This window comes from Labeo rohita, unplaced genomic scaffold (genome assembly GCF_022985175.1).
Source record: "Labeo rohita strain BAU-BD-2019 unplaced genomic scaffold, IGBB_LRoh.1.0 scaffold_79, whole genome shotgun sequence".
Lineage (NCBI taxonomy): Eukaryota > Metazoa > Chordata > Actinopteri > Cypriniformes > Cyprinidae > Labeo > Labeo rohita.
Genome location: NW_026129733.1, coordinates 408,944 through 429,571, shown reverse-complemented (window position 1 = coordinate 429,571; position 20,628 = coordinate 408,944). Strand labels below are relative to the sequence as shown.

Below are 20,628 nucleotides of genomic sequence, written 5' to 3'. Positions count from 1 at the left end.
CGTATCTTTTGCTAGCATTACAGTGTATGGTCATCAAAGGAGTAGTTCAGCCAAAACGAGAATTTGCTGGAAATGTGCTCACCCTCGGGCCGTTAAAGGTGTAGATGATGTAGATTCTTTATCAGAGACAGGAGAGAATGACTGACAAACAGAAACATCGCTAAACAGAGTGTGAATACGCAGCCAAATGTGACATTATGATGGGTTTATGTGGATATTGTTTTTAATTTAATTTAACCTTTTGATGATTTAATGTGAACTTATATTTATGATACAATTTAGGTTAGGTTACCATTAATAGTGGAATTAATTAGTGCAATTATTCTTAATCATTCAACAATCTCAGTAATTGTTAAGTTGTATTTTTACATTTCAAGTAGCCACATGTGATTAGTATTAAAGGATGTATTAAAGTTTGAATTTAATGGAAGAATAAATTGGTGTAACAAATGAGCGAATTGATTGAGGTGATGTTGACATGCACAGATCCAGACCGTTGTGAAGAAGGTGGAAGTCCAGCCTGATTTTGATGACACCAACAGCACTGACTATCTGTCTAATGCCACCAAACCACCCCCTATTTTCAAAGACAAGAAATCTCTCCAGTTCAAGAGTGGAATGAACGTGCTGGGTAGGGCGACCATACTTGCAGATGCCTATAGATCATTCTTTCCCTTTTCATGCTTTTTTGGATTGATCTTTGTCTTTCTGTATGTTCCAGGTCTAATTGGATTCTTCATTGCCTTTGGCATTTGTATGGGCAAGATGGGAGAGAAAGCCAGGCTCATGATTGACTTCTTTAACATACTCAATGAGATTGTGATGAAGCTGGTTATCATGATCATGTGGTCAGTTGTGCTTCTTATGTCCTCTCGCTGATTAAGAATCCAGTAACGAATACGCTTTACACGATGGACTCACATTATGGGCTGACTCTGTAGGTACTCTCCCTTCGGCATCGCCTGCTTGATCTGTGGAAAGATCATCTCTATTAAAGATCTGGAGGTGGTGGCCAGGCAGCTGGGGATGTACATGGTGACGGTTATTATTGGTCTGATCATCCACGGTGCCATATTCCTGCCGTGCATCTACTTTGCAATTGTACGGAAAAACCCCTTCTCGTTCTTCATGGGTATCTTCCAGGCCTGGATCACGGCTCTGGGCACAGCCTCTAGGTATGCGATCACACTCCATGATCTTTGCATCGATCACATATTTGTTCATTGCAGCCACGCATTTGAAAATGTTATTAAAATGTAATATTATATGGCCCTATAGATTTTTTCTTTTCTTTGTGTAATGCTATTCACAATGCGCATTCAAAGCAAATTTTTGCTGTTAGTGTTTGGAATAGTTTAATGCCTAATTGAACGTATTTAGTAGTGTAGTGCTGGGCAATAGGATAGTTTACATATGGTGTCAATATAAGCAATTAAGCAGGTGCTATATAGTTTGCCATACAGTGCATATCTTTTTACATAGCATAAAACTAATTTGCACGACTCAAATCAAATACAGTGGCATATCAATAACATCACATCACATCATTGATTCTTGTGTCATGACATTACATTAACTCACGTGACACATAAAAAGCAGTCTAGTTTCGTGTCATTGATCAGATAATCAATAATAATAATAATAATATGTGACATTTCGTTCGGTTCATCATACTTATATTTGGATTTATTTTATGCCACTTTAATTTAACTTTATGAAAACTCACAATGTAGACTTGTATACCTATCAGTAGACATACCTATATAAAATAAAGTTTTTAAATGACTATTTTAAATAAATATATTTCCCAAAAATTGACATAACCATTGGCTCTCAGCTTAGCCCCAAAAATTCCAAACTTGCTAATTATTGCAGCATAACATAATAAATTATTGTGCAAATAATTTTTTATCTGAGTAAGAATTATGTTTCCCTCTTCTTCTTCTAGTGCTGGCACTCTGCCCGTAACGTTCCGTTGTCTTGAGGAAAACCTTGGTATTGACAAGAGAGTTACGCGTTTTGTGCTTCCCGTTGGAGCAACAATTAACATGGACGGGACGGCCCTCTATGAGGCTGTAGCTGCCATTTTTATTGCCCAGATGAACGGAATTGTTTTAGATCCTGGTCAAATCGTCACTGTCAGGTAAGACAGAATAGGCTACTTTTAAAAAAAAATAAAATACTAACATCCACGTAATTGTTTAATGTATTGTGCACCAACGAAGTGGTACAGTATAAATCATATATTAAGCATATTTTGCTGGGGTTTTGTAGGTAGCTACAATCAACCATACAGCCTGCTTTTTTTTTTTAATTACAACTGTAACTTTTAATAATTCAGAAACCAAATTGTGCATATCATGTGTTATTAAATCAAATGTAATTTCCTAATAAGCTGACGGTTATTTCCCGTTCGCAACAGTGGAATAGCACCAATTACTACTTTTTTGAATAAAGCAAAAAATTGATTGATTGTCAATCAATGTGACATCAGTAGTCGAAGATATGCGAACACCCTCCAGGTGTGATGGTTGTCTGAAGCCTGTATAGAATCACATTAGTTCTTTGGCTGATGGCGCTAACACCGCCCGCTGAGACGTGTCACTGATGCCTCAAAAGAACATGCTCGTGCCATCACAACTCTTTTTCTGACTTTTATCTGCCCGTGCTTTATATGCTTTGAATCACTGGTTCACCCATGTGGAGTGGATTTATTCCACTTAGGCTGGAGCACAGTAGTTTTTTATAAGTGTTTATCCGTGTGTCTTCCTGAGTGAAAACATACACAGTAAATGTGTACAATGCTGTGCTTTAAAGGCGTGCTATTATGCTTTTTCACTTTTTGAATTTTAGTCAGTGAGTGGTGTGTATGTTTGTACATAAAAAAGATCTACAAAGTGACAATTCAGGGGGAGGGGTGCATAAACTTGCACTAGACTAGCCTAGGCTAATCAGTGATGATGTTCTTTGCTCGTTTTCTGTTGCTGCTTTTTAAATAACTCAGGAAATGTAAGCATTATAATTAGTAACTTACAATGTTTTTATTCAATTGTTGTCATGTTAAATACAAATTAAGTCATATTAAAAACATGGCTGCTTTTAGCCTTATGCTGGTGTTGGTTTTGGGCAATGAAACTAAGTATGTAAATAATTAAATAAATTAGCACGATAATATCATGTAGTGGTGATCTCGCAGGCTGACAATAGGACCCAACACTACTGTAGCGTATTATTATCGTACACGGATGATCATACATTATTGTGAATTATTGTACACGGAACTTGCTGCTTTGGCTAGGGGCGTGGCAGTACTGAAACATCGTCTAAGCTGTTCGCCAATCGCAACGCATTTTTTTTTGGAAGGCGGGCCTTTATCAAACCCGGAACTAATCGAGCCTTTTGTGCCAGGCTGGAGAGAAATGTATTGTAATAATGAAAACTACATGTAGAATAATGGGTTTTTTCGACCGAGCCACCAAGCATGAGAGCATGTTCTAGTACACCCCCAAAACAAAATCAAGACCTTTAATAGACTTGTTAAACCGTTTGCACTTTGATCCCAGACAGCAAGCAACCATTGAAATGATGTTAAGTCAGTGTTGAATGAATGGAAAAATTTATATAGCACTTTATTGTGTATTACTGTGCACCCAAAGTGCTTTACAATCTCTCCACAACCACCACCAGTGTACAGTGTCCACTTGGATGATGTGACAGCAGCCACAGTACAATTTGTGCCAATGCACTCACCACACACCAGCTACAGATGAAGAGGAGACAGTGATAGAGCTAATTCAGTGGATGGGGATTATTAGAAGGCCATGATTGACAAGAGCCAGTGGAGGGAATTTGGCCAGGAGCCATAGGGCCAGATTTACTGCTTTTGGATGTTAAATAATGGCGCAAATTCCAGTCATCTGGTGAGCACAATCGGTCATGTTGCGTTATTCATTTTAATACTCTCCTTCAATAAATTTTGTGTCTGAAAGGAGAAATCTTACTAAATCCTGACAGTACTACAGTATTTTAACGCCAGAAGACGGTTTGCGCTGGTAGCTGTTAGTAAATCTGGCCACTAGTCTTTAATCACTGAAAATAAGAATTATATTGTTTGTTTGCTGCTAATTATATAATAAGACATAGCACATGTATTTTTATTGTAGAAATACATTATAAAAAAATCAGTGGCGGGCTGTTTCTAACTCGAAATCTGATCGGTTAAAGCAACAGTTTTATTTCCATGTACTTTAAGATACAGGTGCCCCCACTGATGATTCTGAAGGCTTCAAGGCAGATTTCTTTGACCCTGGTAACACATGATGTCAGCCACTGGCTGAAATATGATTGCATAAAAGCTCTAACATAAACATATCAAATCATAAACTTATTGTCCTGGCTTTCCCAAGCTGGTAATGATTGTGTTTCTCTTCATCAGTCCAAAACAAGTCCAATAAAATGCATTCATCCATTATAAAAATGCTCCAGGAGGTGAATAAAGGCCTCTTCACTTCGCACCGGCACTTGCGCAACGCCAACATGCTAGATAAAGTGATTATTATGGATATTTTTCTTACAAAAATGCATCGATTTGCTACAGGAAGCCTTTATTCACCCCCCGGAGGCACTTTTTGTTATGGATCGATGCTCTTTATTGGACTTATTTTGGACTGATGAAGAGAAACACCCACCCATTGTCATGATAGAGCTTGAGAGAGCCAGAACAATTGTTGATATAACTCTGATTGCATTCGTCTAAAAGAAGGAAGTCATATACACCTAGGACACCTGGAGGGTGAGTAAACAATGGGCTAATTTTCTAACTAATCCTTTAATATATAGAGATAACTAATAAATATGACAATAAAATAAATATAATAACTATATTAGAATAATATAATATTTCCTTAGATTACTTATATTACTTATATTACTTATAATAGTGCTTTGTAGTTAACATGTTATACAATCTGTCATGCCTACTGGAGATTTGTCAATAGATCATGTATGTGCTGATATCTCTAAACTACTCCGGAGCAGGTTATGTTCAGAGAATAAGTTGCTGTGGCTGCTTACATACACTGAAAGCTGTTGAGAGTTGTGTTTATCCACTTACTTACCCTTGAACATACCTGGGTATGTCACATAACCTGCTTTCTGGAACACCCCCTTGACAAATTCCTAACCATTTGAAAGTTTGGGGGAAAACTTTTTTAAAATAACAGTCAATTTATGTATGCATGTATGTATGTATTTATTTATTTGTTTGTTTGTTTGTGTGTTTGCTTGCTTGTTTGCTTTACAGTTTAACACAAAAAATGGCAAAAAGATCATTCTTTAAAAAAATAAATGTGGGACAAAATGACAAAAGCAAAAAAAAAAAAAGATTAGTTTCAGGAATCTGATGTCAGACTACAAGTGGTCCAGTGGTTCAAGTTGTAAAACGCTGCCTTACATGCTGGCTCTTTTCCTTTGGGTCCTCTGAAATCTGAAAAAGAAAGCATGATGTCACCTAAGAGCAAGTCAATTCAGCTGTCATATTGTAACGGAGGGAGACGTGAAGCGGGCGGGTCCAAATGCAAAGCTTTATTGACTTTAAACAAAAACATGGTCAAAAACAGGCAGGGTCAGACATCAGCGAACAGGTATGTAAGCAAGACACAAGAGTAGTCCGTAAAGCAGGTAAGGGTCGGTGAACGGCGAACATAATCCAGGGGGCTAGGCAAAAGGGTAATCCGATAAACAAGTGAGAGATCCACAGGGCGGGCAGCGTGACAGACAAAACGAGAAGACCAGGCGAGAATGCTAAACTCAGGGAACTAGGGAACGGCTCCGTAAAGGCTGCTAACACTAGGAGAGTGTTAAACGCAACAAACACAATCCACAATCCACAATCCAATCCAATACTCTGCGAAATTCAGGAGGAAGTCCGAAGCTTATATAGAGTGTCTGATTGGATACAGGTATGTGTGTGTGTGTAATCAGCGCAAAAGATGATAGTGAGATGCACAGGCGACCTCTGGTGGCGGGCAGGCCGGACAGGATTCATGACCGAGCCCCCCACCAAGGAGCGGCTTCCAGTCGCTCCAAACAACAAACAATCCAGGGGAGCGGTGGGGCGGGGCGAGACAAGACGAGGGTTGGAGGGCCAGGTCCATGTGGAGGACCTGGGGACTGAGGCAGGACCAGCAGAGCAGGCGAGGCTAAGGGCCACCAGGGCGAAGCAGACGGGGCAGGAGCCCTCCAGGGCGGAGTGGACGGAGCAGGAACCCACCAGGGTGGTACAGACACCCACGGCATGGACTGGGACCTGGGGAAAACAGGGACAGAAGAGGCAGACAGAGCAACAAGGAGAGAGGCAGAGAAAACAGTGGGCTTATTAGCAGTCTCTGTGGGAGCTGAGCAGGTAGACAGTTTATGATTTATGTTCTTGGCTGAGACAGACGGAGCAGAGAGTTCTTTGACGGCCTTCATAGCCGTGACAGGATGGGCAGAGAGTTCATAAGTGGCCTCCATAGCCGTGACAGGTAGGGAAGAGAGTTCAATGACGGTCTCCTTAGCCTTGACAGGACGGACAGAGAGTTCAGTGACGGCCTTCTTAGCCTTGACAGGACAGACAGAGAGTTCATAAATGTCCTCCATGGCCGGAACAGGACAAGACGATTATCTACAGTTGCTGGGCGCTACCACCATGCAGAGAGCTAGAGCAGACGTCCCCATTTTGTGAGGTTCCGCAGCCTCAGCCGCCACCTCCGGGGAAACTGCTGCGGGCCTCTCAGCCACTGAGGATGTTGCAGCAGACACTGCGACCTCCAGAGGCTCTGCAGCGTAAGCTGCCACCTCTAGAGACTCAGTGGTGGTATACGCGGCCCAGACACACCACCAAGTGATTCCCAACATGGGACATGATGAGGCTCTGGGAGGTCAGACTAGACGTGGCGTGACCCAGGAGCAACAGCAGCAACTGTAACGGAGCGGCGGAGACGTGAAGCGGGCAGATCCAAATGCAAAGCTTTATTGACTTTAAATAAAAACATGGTCAAAAACAGGCAGGGTCAGACATCGGCAAACAGGTATGTTGGTGCAAGACACAAGAGTAGTCCATGAAGCAGGCGAGGGTCAGTGAGCGGCGAACGTAATCCACGGTACTAGGCAAAAAGGTAATCCAATAAATGAGTGAGAGATCCACAGGGCAGGCAGCGTGACAGACAAAACGAGAAGACCAGGCGAGAATGCTAAACTGTTAAACGCAACAAACACAATCCACAATCCAATCCAATACTCGGCGAAATGCAGGAGGAAGTCCGAGGCTTATATAGAGCGTCTGATTGGATACAGGTGTGTGCGTGTAATCAGCGCAAAGGATGATAGGAAACGTAGTCCGAGGTGTGGTGCAACAGTCTGTGTGATGTGAAATGTCAGTGAGATGCACAGGCGACCTCTGGTGGCGGGCAGACCGGACAGGATTCATGACACATATATACAGTCACACTGAGGAATGTTAATATGTTAAACACAATATCATCGCTTTTAAATTGCTCAACACAAAACCTAAAATCTATTCATTTAATCTATTTATCTAAAACCTATTAATACTTCAATGTCAATATGGTTTATAAAATTAACCTTTGTAAATAGAAATGCATTGGCAGGGGTATCCAGTCTGTTCTCCAGCCCTAATTAAACATGCCTGAAACAGCTAATAAGGGTCTTCAGGATCACTGAAAACTTCCAGGCAGGTGTGTTGAACATGTAACTCTAAACTTTGTGTAAATATGGCCACCACTGAGTTATGGCCATTACTTACAGGAAAAAGTGTGGGATGTAAACGTTTGTCTGTAAATAAAATTATACACTGCAGATTTAAATAATGTAGATTTATTCTCCTTAACTTTCACAAAATAGCCTTGTGTCGCTCTTATAAACAAGATATTTGCTTTTTTTTTCAGACTAAACTGAATTAAATACTGACTGAGGAAAATGAATGATTACCTGACAAAGCAGTAAATGGGGAGCAGGACAGGCACAGGACAGCATCACACACAAGGTGTCACCTTGCTATCTGGAATATTATATAAAAATGAAAGTGCTTCACTGAGGCTCTTTTTTTATCCTGAGTAAAGAAATGCAATTGGCTGGAGGGAATGCAATTTGCCGGGGAAGAGGTCAATGTGTTTGCTTCCAGCAAAACAACCTATTGCCCCCTTTGGTTTGTCTCCATGATCACCTTTGTGGATATATGCTCTGGCACAAATGTCTGTCTGTTTTCTTGCTGATACGCCTGCTTCCAACAGTGCTGATGAGAGTGTGCAGCGCGTCTTCGGTTGGTGCTTCCATTTTGGCCGTTCCATATATTGTTCTTGTGTCCTGTGTCTTCCTTGGTAGACTCCAGTTAGAGCAGATCTGCTTTCTTGGGTTCAGGGCAGCGTGTGGCGCCCCTGTCTGGAGATGTGGAAACTCTGGGTTGGGCCTCTAAACTAAGCACTTAAATGTGGCCTTTCATCTGAGAAACATTTTAAATGTAACAGCTTTCTCTTCTAGACTGTGGCGACTGTTTTCTTCTTGGTGCAAACAGCACAATATGGATTCTGTGGGAAATCCCACTTCTCTTGAAGCTTAAAGGGACAATCCGGTACCTTTTCCTGGAGAAGTGGAGGTTGGACTTGTGGCCCCTCAGTGGGCCGTGTCTGACTCACATCCAGAATAAACATTTCCTGATAATCTCATCCAAGATGTTCATGTCTGTCTTTCTTCAGCTGAAAAGAAATTATGGTTTTTGAGGAAAACATTGACTTCAATGTTGGCCAACAGGTTGAAGGTCCAGACTGCAGTTTCAATGCAGCTTCAAAGGGCTCTATATGATCCTAGCCAAGGAATAAGGGTCTTATCTAGTGTAATGGTGAAATTTTACCTTTTTTAGGTATTAACAGACTAATGTCTGTTTTCCATTGTTTATCATGGCCATAGTCTCCGAACTTTTGATCACCTCTTGTATGTTTAGATAGCACGAATAATGCAGCCTACCTTGCAGTATAGGCTACGTTCAGAAAAGTGAGCGCAGAGCGACTGTTCGCACACTGTGCATAAAACAGACTGTCATCGGACTCCTCCTCTTTAGTAACTTCATCTTCCGATCCTTCATCTCTGGATGTGAAATAGTCCATTATAATATTGTTTAGATCACTGACATCACGAAGATTGAGCAGATTGAGACATCTAAGTGAGCAGCTACAGTACTTCAGACTGTGTTGTTGTGCTCTGCCATCTCACGATATCAAAAAATAAATAAATAACTTTGCGTGCCATAGTTTACACAGGACTGGTGGAGAATGTGCATTGATACACCTTTATTATATGTTACATGAGTTATTTTGATAGGTTAACTGTTTTTGTGGTGGTAAAGGAAAGCACCTCCAAGGCACATTCTTAATTTAAGAGAGAGACACAGTCATTCCTGCTTGCTGCAATAAATTGCTATTTTTCAGTGAATTTCACAAAGATATTTTCAGAGATGATAGACAAGATTTTATAGAATAATAATTTAATGAAAACCTAATTTTGACAAACATTTCCTGAAAACATCCGTTGGTTAGTGCAAGACAAGCATTTGTGGTTAAAAAGTATATAATGTTTTTCGCTAGAAAAGAGCCATTGAAGCTGCATCGAAACTGCAGTTTGGACCTTTAACCTGTTGGCCACCTTTGAAGTCCACTATATGGGGAAAAATCCTGGAATGTTTTCCTCAAAAACCTTCATTTGTTTTCGACTGAAGACAGAAAGACATGAACATCTTGTATGACATGGGGGTGAGTAAACTATCAGGAAATTTTTATTCTGGAAGTGAACAAATCCTATGAGTGTTGTGATTCTATATTGGCTTTAGATGTAGTCACTCCTGGGTTCCTTAAAGGTGAATCACTACCACAGCATCTTGTAATAATACAAAATATAGTTTGATGTTCTTTTTTTTTCACTACTGATGTAGCACATATCTTGTATTCTAACAAGGTGTATTGGAGAAATAAGTGGCTTTTGCCAAGTCTTTTGAAGCCACCCTACGTCTAAGCTTAGTAACTTGTTTCTTTAGAACATCTTTGTCCTTTTCAAGCAGTAGGCTGTTCTTTTCCATTTTAGTTGCTCTGGACAAGATTGTCTATGAAATGCTTTATGTGTAAATATGAATGAAACATTAGCACTTGCATTCCCATCATTTAGTCTTACAGCAACACTTGCCAGTGTTGGAGCGGCGAGTATTCCCAGTGCTGGACTGGTCACCATGTTACTCATTCTGACAGCCGTTGGACTTCCTACTCAAGATATCAGTCTGCTGGTGGCTGTTGACTGGCTTCTGTGAGTATTCGGAATCTAGACTTACTTGCTCCAGATAGGGACTTTTCAATGTTAAATGAAATCATTCCCTGTCACTTTGATGTTTAAGTTCATGCTCATGTTCAGGGAATAGATGTGACTGCTGAACAGAGGCTTTTTTTTGTTTTTTTGTTTTTTTTTTTCTCAGGGATCGTTTCCGTACCTCAGTTAATGTGGTTGGAGACTCGTATGGGGCTGGCATCGTCTACCATCTGTCCAAGGCAGAGCTGGATGCTCTGGATGCCCAACATGGGAAGTCCGATGACATAGAGATGATGACCAAGACCCAGTCCTACTATGATGACCTCAAAAACCATCATGAAAACAACTCCAACCAGTGCGTCTATGCTGCTCAAAATTCAGTCTTATTAGATGATTGCAAGGTACAAGTCACGCTTACGGACATAGAGCCATCTACATAACTCATCCCTGCCTGCATGTCTCTCTTCTGATATCTTTTGCCTGTTTGCATATATGTGTATGCACAAACATATATGTGTGTGTGTACATATATTGCATGTGCACTCATATTCCTTTACTTCTATTTTTGGGCATATTACAACATAATATTGCATGTTTTAAACATCAGTGCATCAAAATCTATATATTTTTTAAAGGGGTCATAAACTGCCTTTGTTTTTGTTTGTTTGTGTTTTTGTTTTGTTTTGTTTTGTTTTGTTGTTAATTTTGTACTGTTCTGTGAGGTCCACCTACAATGTTATCATTATAAGTTATAACTCAGATGAAAGAGAAAAAGAATGAAAGAGTAGACCCGTCCTCCTGAGAAGACACATTTGAATAGTTTACAAAACAGACAGTTAGAACCATTTTGGTTCATGTTTCTTTTTTTTTTTCTTTCTTTCTTTTTGGTGTATAATAGACAGAAAATCTGCTCCTGTTCTCTGCTGTCTGTTGTTCTTGCATAATCTGGATGCAAACAATAACTTGAAAACTAACCCAAGTTTATCTAAAAATGCAACCCATTGTAGAAGCCTTGCAAACTAATCACTCATTAATGCTTGTACTATTGTTGTACCTTGTTATTTTTATATTTCACGAGACCCAGCTGGCATCATTAGCTGAAGCAGACACCGATCACAGGCACTCGTTATAACATCAACAGATAGATTGTCAATTTTATTAGCGGCAATTTTAAACATCCACATCGAGAATGATAACTATAACCATAAAGTAAAAAAAAAAGAATCTGACTGTTTAAGCCTGAAGTCACATGTCTTTACTGGATTCAGATCACAAAAGCAAACAACACACGTGTACATGATCTTGACCATTATCTCCAGAACCAAATCTCACTTAGTCTGAAAGTGGTCTGATCTTTTTTGTATTGTTAAAATATCGGTCTCTTTGACGTTGTCACCAGAGACTGTAGTTTACAATGTGAGTTTTTAAAAGCATAGCTTAAGATGTGCTGTAAATGAATTGTTCTCATAAATGGCTGTTGAGACGGTATTGGGTCATTCTGTGTCACACCAAATTTCAGAAAAACTCACATTTTTGATTTTGCTAATACTTCTTCTGAAGAAAGACTGACATGTATAGTGATGAAAGGCAAAATATTAAATGCTGTGGATGAATATTTACTGAGTAATCCACTATTTTGTAGAGGGGGGTCAAAATGGCAATTTTCACCTGAGATTCAGAACCAAATTAAATCTAATAACCAAATTACATTTAAGACAAATTATAATTGAAATAATTTTTTTTTTTTATTATTGCTTGGGCAAAATGCTGATTTCTGATTGTAGTATAAAAATGTAAAACAAAAACCCCAAAACAAGTAATTAAATAACACAAATAAAAGAAAGCTCTTATATAGTAACCACCAGTGTTGGGAAGGTTACTTTGGAAATGTAACGGGTTACAGATTACAAGTTACTTGATTTAAAATGTAATAAGTAGTGTAACTTTTCAATTACTTTATTAAAGTAATGTAACATTACTTTTAATTACTTTTTGATTACTTTTCTAAATTTCTAATATTTTCAACTGTTAATCATTTTGAAACATTTAAACCAGGCAGAGTGAACCTTACAGTAGCACTCAACACTGATTACTGTCAGACTTTCAAAATCCTTTATCACCTGAATTAAGATTATAATAAGTAAGGGATAATGTACATCTTTATTTTGCGATAACAACTGGCTGAATGGACATTATCTCACTTATTACACAGCTGCTTGATAGATTATTTAGATGTTTTGTGGCAAAATTATTAGACACGAAACACTGATCTGAGTTGAAATATTTGAATGCAAAGCTTCCATGAAGAAATCAGTTGCTAGCAAAGGGCAAGTTCAAACTAGACATTTTAGGGACACAGTGCAGTCATAACACTTTTCTTACACAACATTTGACCACATAAATAATTAAGTAGTAGTACTAGTTTGTTACTTATCTTATAATCCATTACAGTGTACAAAAAAAAATGGCAACAGCTGCGTTTGTATAAAACAATAGAGCCACGATACCAGGATGACAGAATTAAGAAATTGTCTACATAATATTGAATTAAGCTTTAATATTTTATTAGCTAACCAAACGCAAAGCTAAAGTTTATGCATAAACCCAAATAGGAAATAAAACAGTTATCGAATAAGCATGTGTCATATTCTGTGTCCTAAACTCCTGAAACGTTGGTGTCTCATTTTAGAGCAGTCAATGCAATTTATGAAAGAAGTCAATTAAATCTGTAAGTGGGGGTGGGGGTGGGTGTGTGAAATAAATTCAGATGTAACCCCCCTTTGTAATCACTGGCATTTTTCGAAAAGTAACTGTAATTTAATTACATATTTTTTCTCACTAACTGTAACTAATTACAGTTACATTTATTTTGTAATTAAATTACGTAATTCCGTTACATGTAACTAGTTAACTCCCCAACACTGGTAACCACTGTAGCCTAGTTTAATCATCATCCAAACAAAGATGTGAAGTTACGGTACATAAAACATCTGAACGAGACAAAAACAGCGGACGGGCTGAATGAGACAGAGTCAACAGATTTTACTAACAGACCTACTAATCTCTGTGTAAAAATAACATTATGATGCTGCCATCGTTCTGCCAAGTCATTTTTAACCCCCCTGTAATTTGGCTCTGAATCTTAGGTGAAAATTGCCATTTTCACCTCCCTCTACAACAAAAAAAAGAGCCGGGGACCTCTGGCTGACACAGAATGACCCTATTCTCACTTGAGAATCAGCTTTGACCTCAAAACATTATTATTGGCCGATACATCACGACAAAAAAAACCCACAAAAAAAACCCGTAAATGTATCGCTAACAACACATAGGAACAATACAACATTGTTGCATTTGTTTGCTGAAAGGAGTCTACTTTTGCTAAAAGTCTCAGAAATATTTTGCTCTAAAGCTCCAGAGAGATCTTACATTTACTGTTGAACACTGACATGGATTTGCATTCAAATCTGTCCATGACTCTTTCAGGTAACCTTGGCGGCCACAAATGGCTCAACTGCGGAGTACACACTCGTTGAGGAAGAACCTTGGAAAAACAATTAATGCAAGCACACAGACCCCGGCACCCCGAAAGAGGGAGAAAACAACCTATATTCATGCACACAGGACAAATGGGTTTTGTAGTTTATTTCTATGATTTCTATTCTTTTCTAACATGTTTAACGATATTATATTGTCTCATGTAACACAAGAATGTGAGACCAAAAGCTCACACATGCAGCTGACGTAATGTTATTGAAACGGTTACATAAATTATTTGTGATGCTAATAAATGTATACATAAACTTCCAAACATACATATTTTGAAAAGGGGTGAAAATGTGAATTTTTCAGAAGGAGAACAGGCAGATTAACAGAGCCATCGCCCACCACTTTTTAAGAGAATATGACAGAAACCTGCTCGTCTGCCTCTAGTTCCTTTTCCCTCACGCTATGACAGCTGAACTACCTTGCACGACACTGTAGCACCTCTTGGTCAGAGAGAATCTTACAACCACTTCTCAGAAGGGTAATACGCTGTTGCTAGGATACAAAAGTAGGGACGGAGGCGACTGCACACAGATGGAGGGTAAAGCACAAGCCGCGTTTATTCAGAGACCCTCCTCCTCTGGAGCTCCTTTTATCGCATCGCTCACGGGGTGGGTTTTTTTTCTCGATTCCGTCAAGGAAACGCACGGTGGGGTGTTTCTCATATGTATGTCGGTGAATCAGAGACACGATAGCACAAAAACCTTTCGGGCCATTACATTTACCATTTCAGGTCTTACAAGAGCCCTTCGCGTCATTCAGATGTACCGAAATATGCAATGCATGCCTTACGTTTAGTTTATTATAAAGCACAAATGATCTATTTATGTCGTACAACCAAAACAAGGCCTGAACACGTGTCAGTCACACAGTGAACATACAGCTGATCGCTTCAGTGTTAAAAATCATCGTCTTTCGAGATTCCAGAAGTGCATCTTTTAAAATAACATGCCTATCTTTATATGATTTGGTGTAGTGTGTGCTAAACCTGGACTGGCATTATTAACAACCCTGATTTGATTATTAATATATCCGTTATTTTGAGAGCGCTCAACCCATCTAACCTAGCCAAATGCCTTTGCCCACTTAGAGTATATATTCCGTTTTTATTCTACAATTGCTCTAAATTTTGCCTGTTTTTCCTTCCACTGGTAAGATATAGAGATATACTCAGGCATATAAAGTATATACTATATATATATATATATATATTTTTTTTTTTTTTCCAGGAAATGTTTTGTCAGGGAAAATATATATTGCCAATGCAGACAGAAGATCATTTGTATTAAGGTCCAGTTAGCCTGCTGGAGAGAACTGTTTACCTGTTTTTATAATCCACAGTTTTAAATACCTAATGCCTTCATTTCTTTTCTTTTTTTGGACATCTATTCTAAATGACCTTAATTTCTTACCTCAGAGAGACATTGCCAAGGCTATTGTAACTATTTGTAAGCAGTTTTCTTTTGAGCTTTGTAAAATCACATCTAAACTAACTACGAAGCCACGTAGTATTACAATGGTTAAATGAGTTAAATCATAATAAAAAGGAGGATTTTGTAACTGAGCTGATCCAAAACGCTACCTCTGGATGTACTATCCTCTTATTCCCTCGTATTGCAAATGACTGTTTCTTAGCCCCGCCATGCTGCAAAACACTCATAGGCCCAACCTTCCATCACTTGCCGTCAGACGGACCAATCGACACTCCCATTCCACATACCTCACTATGCCAATCAGAGATTCAGAAGAACTTTTTCTTTCAAATGAGTAATAATTCCAGATGAACACACTTCTTCCCTGTGTGTGAGTATTTGTATGAGGATTCTTTTAAACTCTACCCAGCATTTGACAAGGCTAAACGAAGCTATCAATAGAACTCTACCCTTAATACGTATAATTCATTTAAGACATCTCGCTATGACGCTTTGCATACTAAACAGCTCTTTGATGTTCTGGTGTTCTAACCCTTGCCAAGAGAATAAATGCCATATGAGCACAAGTTCATGTTGCCACATTATACAGTGTGTGCAATCATAAAATGTGAATTTTAAATGTTGTGAGTGTTGCCCATCAAAAGGCAGACGTTTGAGACTGCTGAGATTGTTTGGTTATTGAGCGTCGAGCCACTCTTGTGTTTTATCTCACTGTTAGATGCATGGACATTTAGTGTTTTGCACCAGTTTCTTAAAAAGCATGAATTCTAAAGTGCCTCCTCGCACTTTGTGTATATATTGAAAGCAGGGGCGTCGCTGGTGGGGGGAACAGCGGGCCTGAGAGCAGGGAGCCCTGCGCTATTGTGGGGCCCCTCAGCGTCCTCTCACCCCCTCCCCCACACCACCCTCCCCAACGAAGGGACCACAGTCCACGTGTCCCACCAAGGGGTACTGACCCAATGAAATGTGCTGTACAAGGGGCCCAGAAAACCTAGCGAAGCCACTGATTGTAGGTAACACTGGTATTTTTTTTTTTTTTTTTTTTTTTTTGAGATAGTGTTTAATTGATGTGACAATTTTAATGAAGTGTTTTTGTAATCCTGTAGAAACTATACCCTTTCTGTGCTGCATAAGATAAAATACTATAGTGAAAAGAATAGAAAGGTAGTAATTTGCTTGAGTTTAATTCAGACTAGCTCTCTCAGCAATTTTATATCAATTATTCTATCTGATCTGTGTTTGGAATGTTTTTCCCTCCATAAATGTGTGTGTCCCTTACATTTCTATGTAATCTAACATCAGACTCAAAAAAAGTGAAGATATTTGTATATTATATATAGCATCTCAAAATATTCAAGCTATATTTTTGAAGATGTTATACAATAAACACGATGTCTCAATGTGACAGTCTTATATATGTGTTATATGTACATCAAAAATATGTAACGTCATGAAGTTCTGATAAGATATGCTGAGTTTGAAGATACTTGATGATATAAAGCACATGAAGTCTGTGTTGAGCCACATCCACAGTATCTGTAAAACATTTCTCAGTTTCATGCTGTCTATCTTGCACTTGACTTTTCAATGTTTCTGATATATTTTATACACACATACAGACACACACAAAAATTTACAGGCAATTGTGAAACTTTTTTTCTAGAATAACCCAGGTTTATTATTCTTACTTAATCGAGTACCTCTGAAACCATCATTAGTGGATGGTTTGTGTTCCTCACACTGGACTTATATGTAAACCCATCTGTTCTGCTCCTCTTTTCTCTCACCCTTTTTGTGATGTGATGTGATTTTTTTTTTTTTTTTAAATGTAAAGGGAGAGAAAACTATAGTCAAAATGAAAGTGGTAAATTAAATGATTTCCTGTGTCATAGGTGTGAAATAAAAGTGTATTCATGCATATCAATGTGTTGTACCATTGGTGTACATACAATTATTATAACTAATAAATGTTGATTCATAACTAATTAAAGACTTTTTTTATTGATGTGACAGGGTGTTTAAAACAGGCAAATGAGGATCCAGTGGGGAAGGGGGATTGGAATTAATATAGTGTGTAAGCACTTAAAGTCTATGTGTCAGGCATCGTGTGCGGGAATGAGGAGTAGGGACGAGGAAGTCAGAAACATGCACTTTATTAATATAATCCAAACCAGGGAACAGGAACGAACAGGAACAGCAGGGAAACCACACGCTAACACAACGAAAAGTAACATTAAGAACCGACAAGGGATGAGGAACAGAATCAAACTTATATATCCGGGCTAATGAGAACAGGACAGGTGTAAGTGATTAAACAATGACGTCATAATAAGAAACAGAACAGGAAAGGCCAAATAAGGACACATAAGGGAATAACCAACGAAACAGTCCACAGGGGTGTGACACTATGCCAGTGAAAAATGTGACTAAGTGTTTGCAACCTAGAAAATAAAGTGAAGTGGACCAACAGCAGAACTCTGAGGGACACATTGAAACAGAAGTCATTCTTGAAGCGCATGACATACTCTGCTAAAAGGATGAGGGGATGAGGAGATCATTTAACTGGGTTAAACATGTAGCTGTTTGTTCTTTGGTCGTACATCACCTAAGGTGAGTGTGGGAGTGTTAGATGGCACCTGCTATGGAATTTTACCTTAACCGTAAAGAACAATCAAGGAGTTTTAGGACCCGCTGTATCAAATGTGACAGCAGCCACACTGTAAAAAAAATATATATATATATATTTAAAATAATGTTACCCGCCTGCCTTAAAAATTTTAAGTTCAGTCAACTTGAAATGTTAATGTTATCTAAATGACAACTTAGATATTTGAGTTCATTTAACTTAAAACTTTAAGGCAGCTGGGTAACCAAGTTTAACAAACCAAATTGTTTGTTTAGTTAACTCGCATATCTAAGTTTTCACTTAGTACAACTTAACATTTCAAGTTGACTAATGTAGTGAATTTTGCTTGGTACAGTGATACACGTCACAGATGACGTTATGATTTTTGGATCAATTAATGTGTGGTTATGAGCACATCACATTAGAAAGATTGGTGGGATCTCTAACTTTCTCTCACTGTATTATCAACACAAGGAAGACACAAGTTGTAATAAAATGAATTGTATTAACAAAATATATACAAGAGTAATCAACAACTAAATGAATACAATGAATGAAATAGAAATAAAGTGAATAAAGTGAAGAACCTTATTATGCATCAAACAAATACGTGTAAGATTTGTTATCATCTGCAGTCAGCTATATAATACCTAATGTATATTAGAAAATCATATGGGGAAAGGATCAGGAATCTGTTTCGACAGTCTTGAATGTGAAGCACTGTAGGATGCTGATCTCCTGGAGCACCAAAGGGTCCTAAGATCTGGAACACACAGATGTGGCCCTGGAGTAGGTGCTGAAGGTCCTTAGCTTGGAACACGCAAGCAAAAGTACCCGAAGTGAAGGTTTGCTCGCCAGAGCTTAACCTTGTTGGCAAATGTCTGTGTGTCTTCTGCCTCTCCGAGAACTTGGTCAATCCATTTTGTCTCTCTAGGATGGAGACTCATAATGCTGCAAATGTTGTTGTCTCGCTGGACGAAGAATGTAGAGTATTTCTTTCCTCACCAGATGGAGGCTCAGAACGTGGTCATATCTGTTGCTGCCTCAAAAGCTGGAGACTCAGGCTTGGTATCTGTTGTTGTCTCACCCTTGCGAGTCGCAGATTCAGAACGTTGTAGCTGTTATTGCTGCTTCCCTTACGGGACTCAGGCTCAGTACTGGTTGATCTGTACTGATTGTCTCACCTTTGCAGGCTGGAGCCTCAGAATGTAGGTATTTCTGCTATTGTCTCACTGGATGGGAGACTCAGAATGGGGTGTTTCTGTTACAGTCCCTTCCCTTGCGGGTTGCAGACTCAGAACAAGGAGTGTCTTTTAGAAGGGTACCTTTATCCCCTTCCGTTGGACAGTTTGCTTACATTAGTCCACCAAGATCCAATCAAAACGTAGCAAGCCTTTGTCCACTATTGTGGTCAGAGAGGGGCCCATTGCCATAAACTGGGCCCTGGAATGTGCTGTCCACTACACTAAACTTATTGGAGTTGACTGAACTTAAAATTTTAAGTCTGCAGGGTAACAAGTTATTTTAAGTTGACTCAACAAATTGTGATTTTTTTGTTTGTTTGTTTGTTTGTTTGTGTTTTACAGTGCAGTGCAGTGCCTGACTCTAATAATCTCTTCTGCATGTCTCTGTGTGAATCAAAGGTTTCCTCTGTTACACAAACTCAAACACATGTAGCGTCTCAATATATAAGGAAAATCCACAAGAATTTCATCTCCAGAGCTGCTCTGATAGTCAAGTCAAGTCAAGTCACCTTTATTTATATACCGCCTTTAACAATACAGAATTGTGACAAAACGGCTGTACAGTATTAAATAGGAAATAGTGATTCAGTAATGCAAAAGGGCAACAGTAAACACTCAATTTTCAGGCAAAGGCAGATCATCAATGGATTCAATGATGTCATCATCTAGCTCAGTTCAGTTCAAATAAAATACAGTATCGTGTGAAGAAAAAGTGTCCCCAACTAAGCAAGCCAGAGGCGACAGCGGCAAGGAAACAAAAAAACCTTTGGAGAAACAAGGCTCAGTCAGGGGGCCAGTTCTCCTCTGGCCAGACACAGAGGACTCATCTGGTTCCTTTGGTCTTGTGCCGACAGCCGTCTAGGTGACGAGGTCTTCACTGGGGATCCGTTCCTTGATCCGGTTGACCTAATTAATGCAGCCTAACAATCCTTTAACGGATTTGAATTATAGGAATACTAGGTGTGTTATGTGTAAGCAAGGTTAAAGAGATGGGTCTTTAAACTAGATTTAAATTGTGTGAGTGTGTCTGTGTCCCAAACAGTGTTGGGTAGATTGTTTCAGAGTTTGGGCGCTAAATAAGAAAATGATCTGCCACCCGCAGTTCATTTTGATATTCTAGGTATTATCAAATTTTATATTATCAGAGGTATTATCAGAGTTTTGAGAACGCAGCGGACGTGAGGGACTATAATGTGATAAGAGCTCACTCAGGTACTGAGGAGCTAAACTATTCAGGGCTGTAAAAGTAATTAGCAAGATTTTAAAAGCTATACGATGTTTAATAGGGAGCCAGTGCAGTGTTGACAGAACCGGGCTCATATGATCATACTTTCTGGTTCTAGTAAGAACCTTAGCTGCTGCATTTTGGACCAGCTGGAGTTTGTTTATTAAGCATGCAGAACAACCACCCAATAAAACAATAATCTAACCT

General features: G+C 39.0%; 1 protein-coding gene across 2 annotated transcripts in view; it reads left to right on the top strand.

Annotated features, from left to right (window-relative positions):
• Nucleotides 1–17,246, top strand: part of slc1a2b (solute carrier family 1 member 2b) — a 47,773-nt gene extending 30,527 nt beyond the window's left edge. The window contains exons 5-11 of one of the 2 annotated variants that reach the window (XM_051104734.1): nucleotides 487–631; nucleotides 722–848; nucleotides 942–1,175; nucleotides 1,949–2,143; nucleotides 10,213–10,347; nucleotides 10,514–10,748; nucleotides 13,834–17,246. In XM_051104734.1, coding sequence (XP_050960691.1) covers nucleotides 487–631; nucleotides 722–848; nucleotides 942–1,175; nucleotides 1,949–2,143; nucleotides 10,213–10,347; nucleotides 10,514–10,748; nucleotides 13,834–13,908 — 1,146 coding nt within the window. In that variant the 3' untranslated portion in view covers nucleotides 13,909–17,246. The remainder of the gene's footprint in view (nucleotides 1–486; nucleotides 632–721; nucleotides 849–941; nucleotides 1,176–1,948; nucleotides 2,144–10,212; nucleotides 10,348–10,513; nucleotides 10,749–13,833) is intronic. The other variant, XM_051104735.1, reaches the window with a different exon arrangement.
• The last annotated feature ends 3,382 nt before the right edge of the window (nucleotides 17,247–20,628 follow it).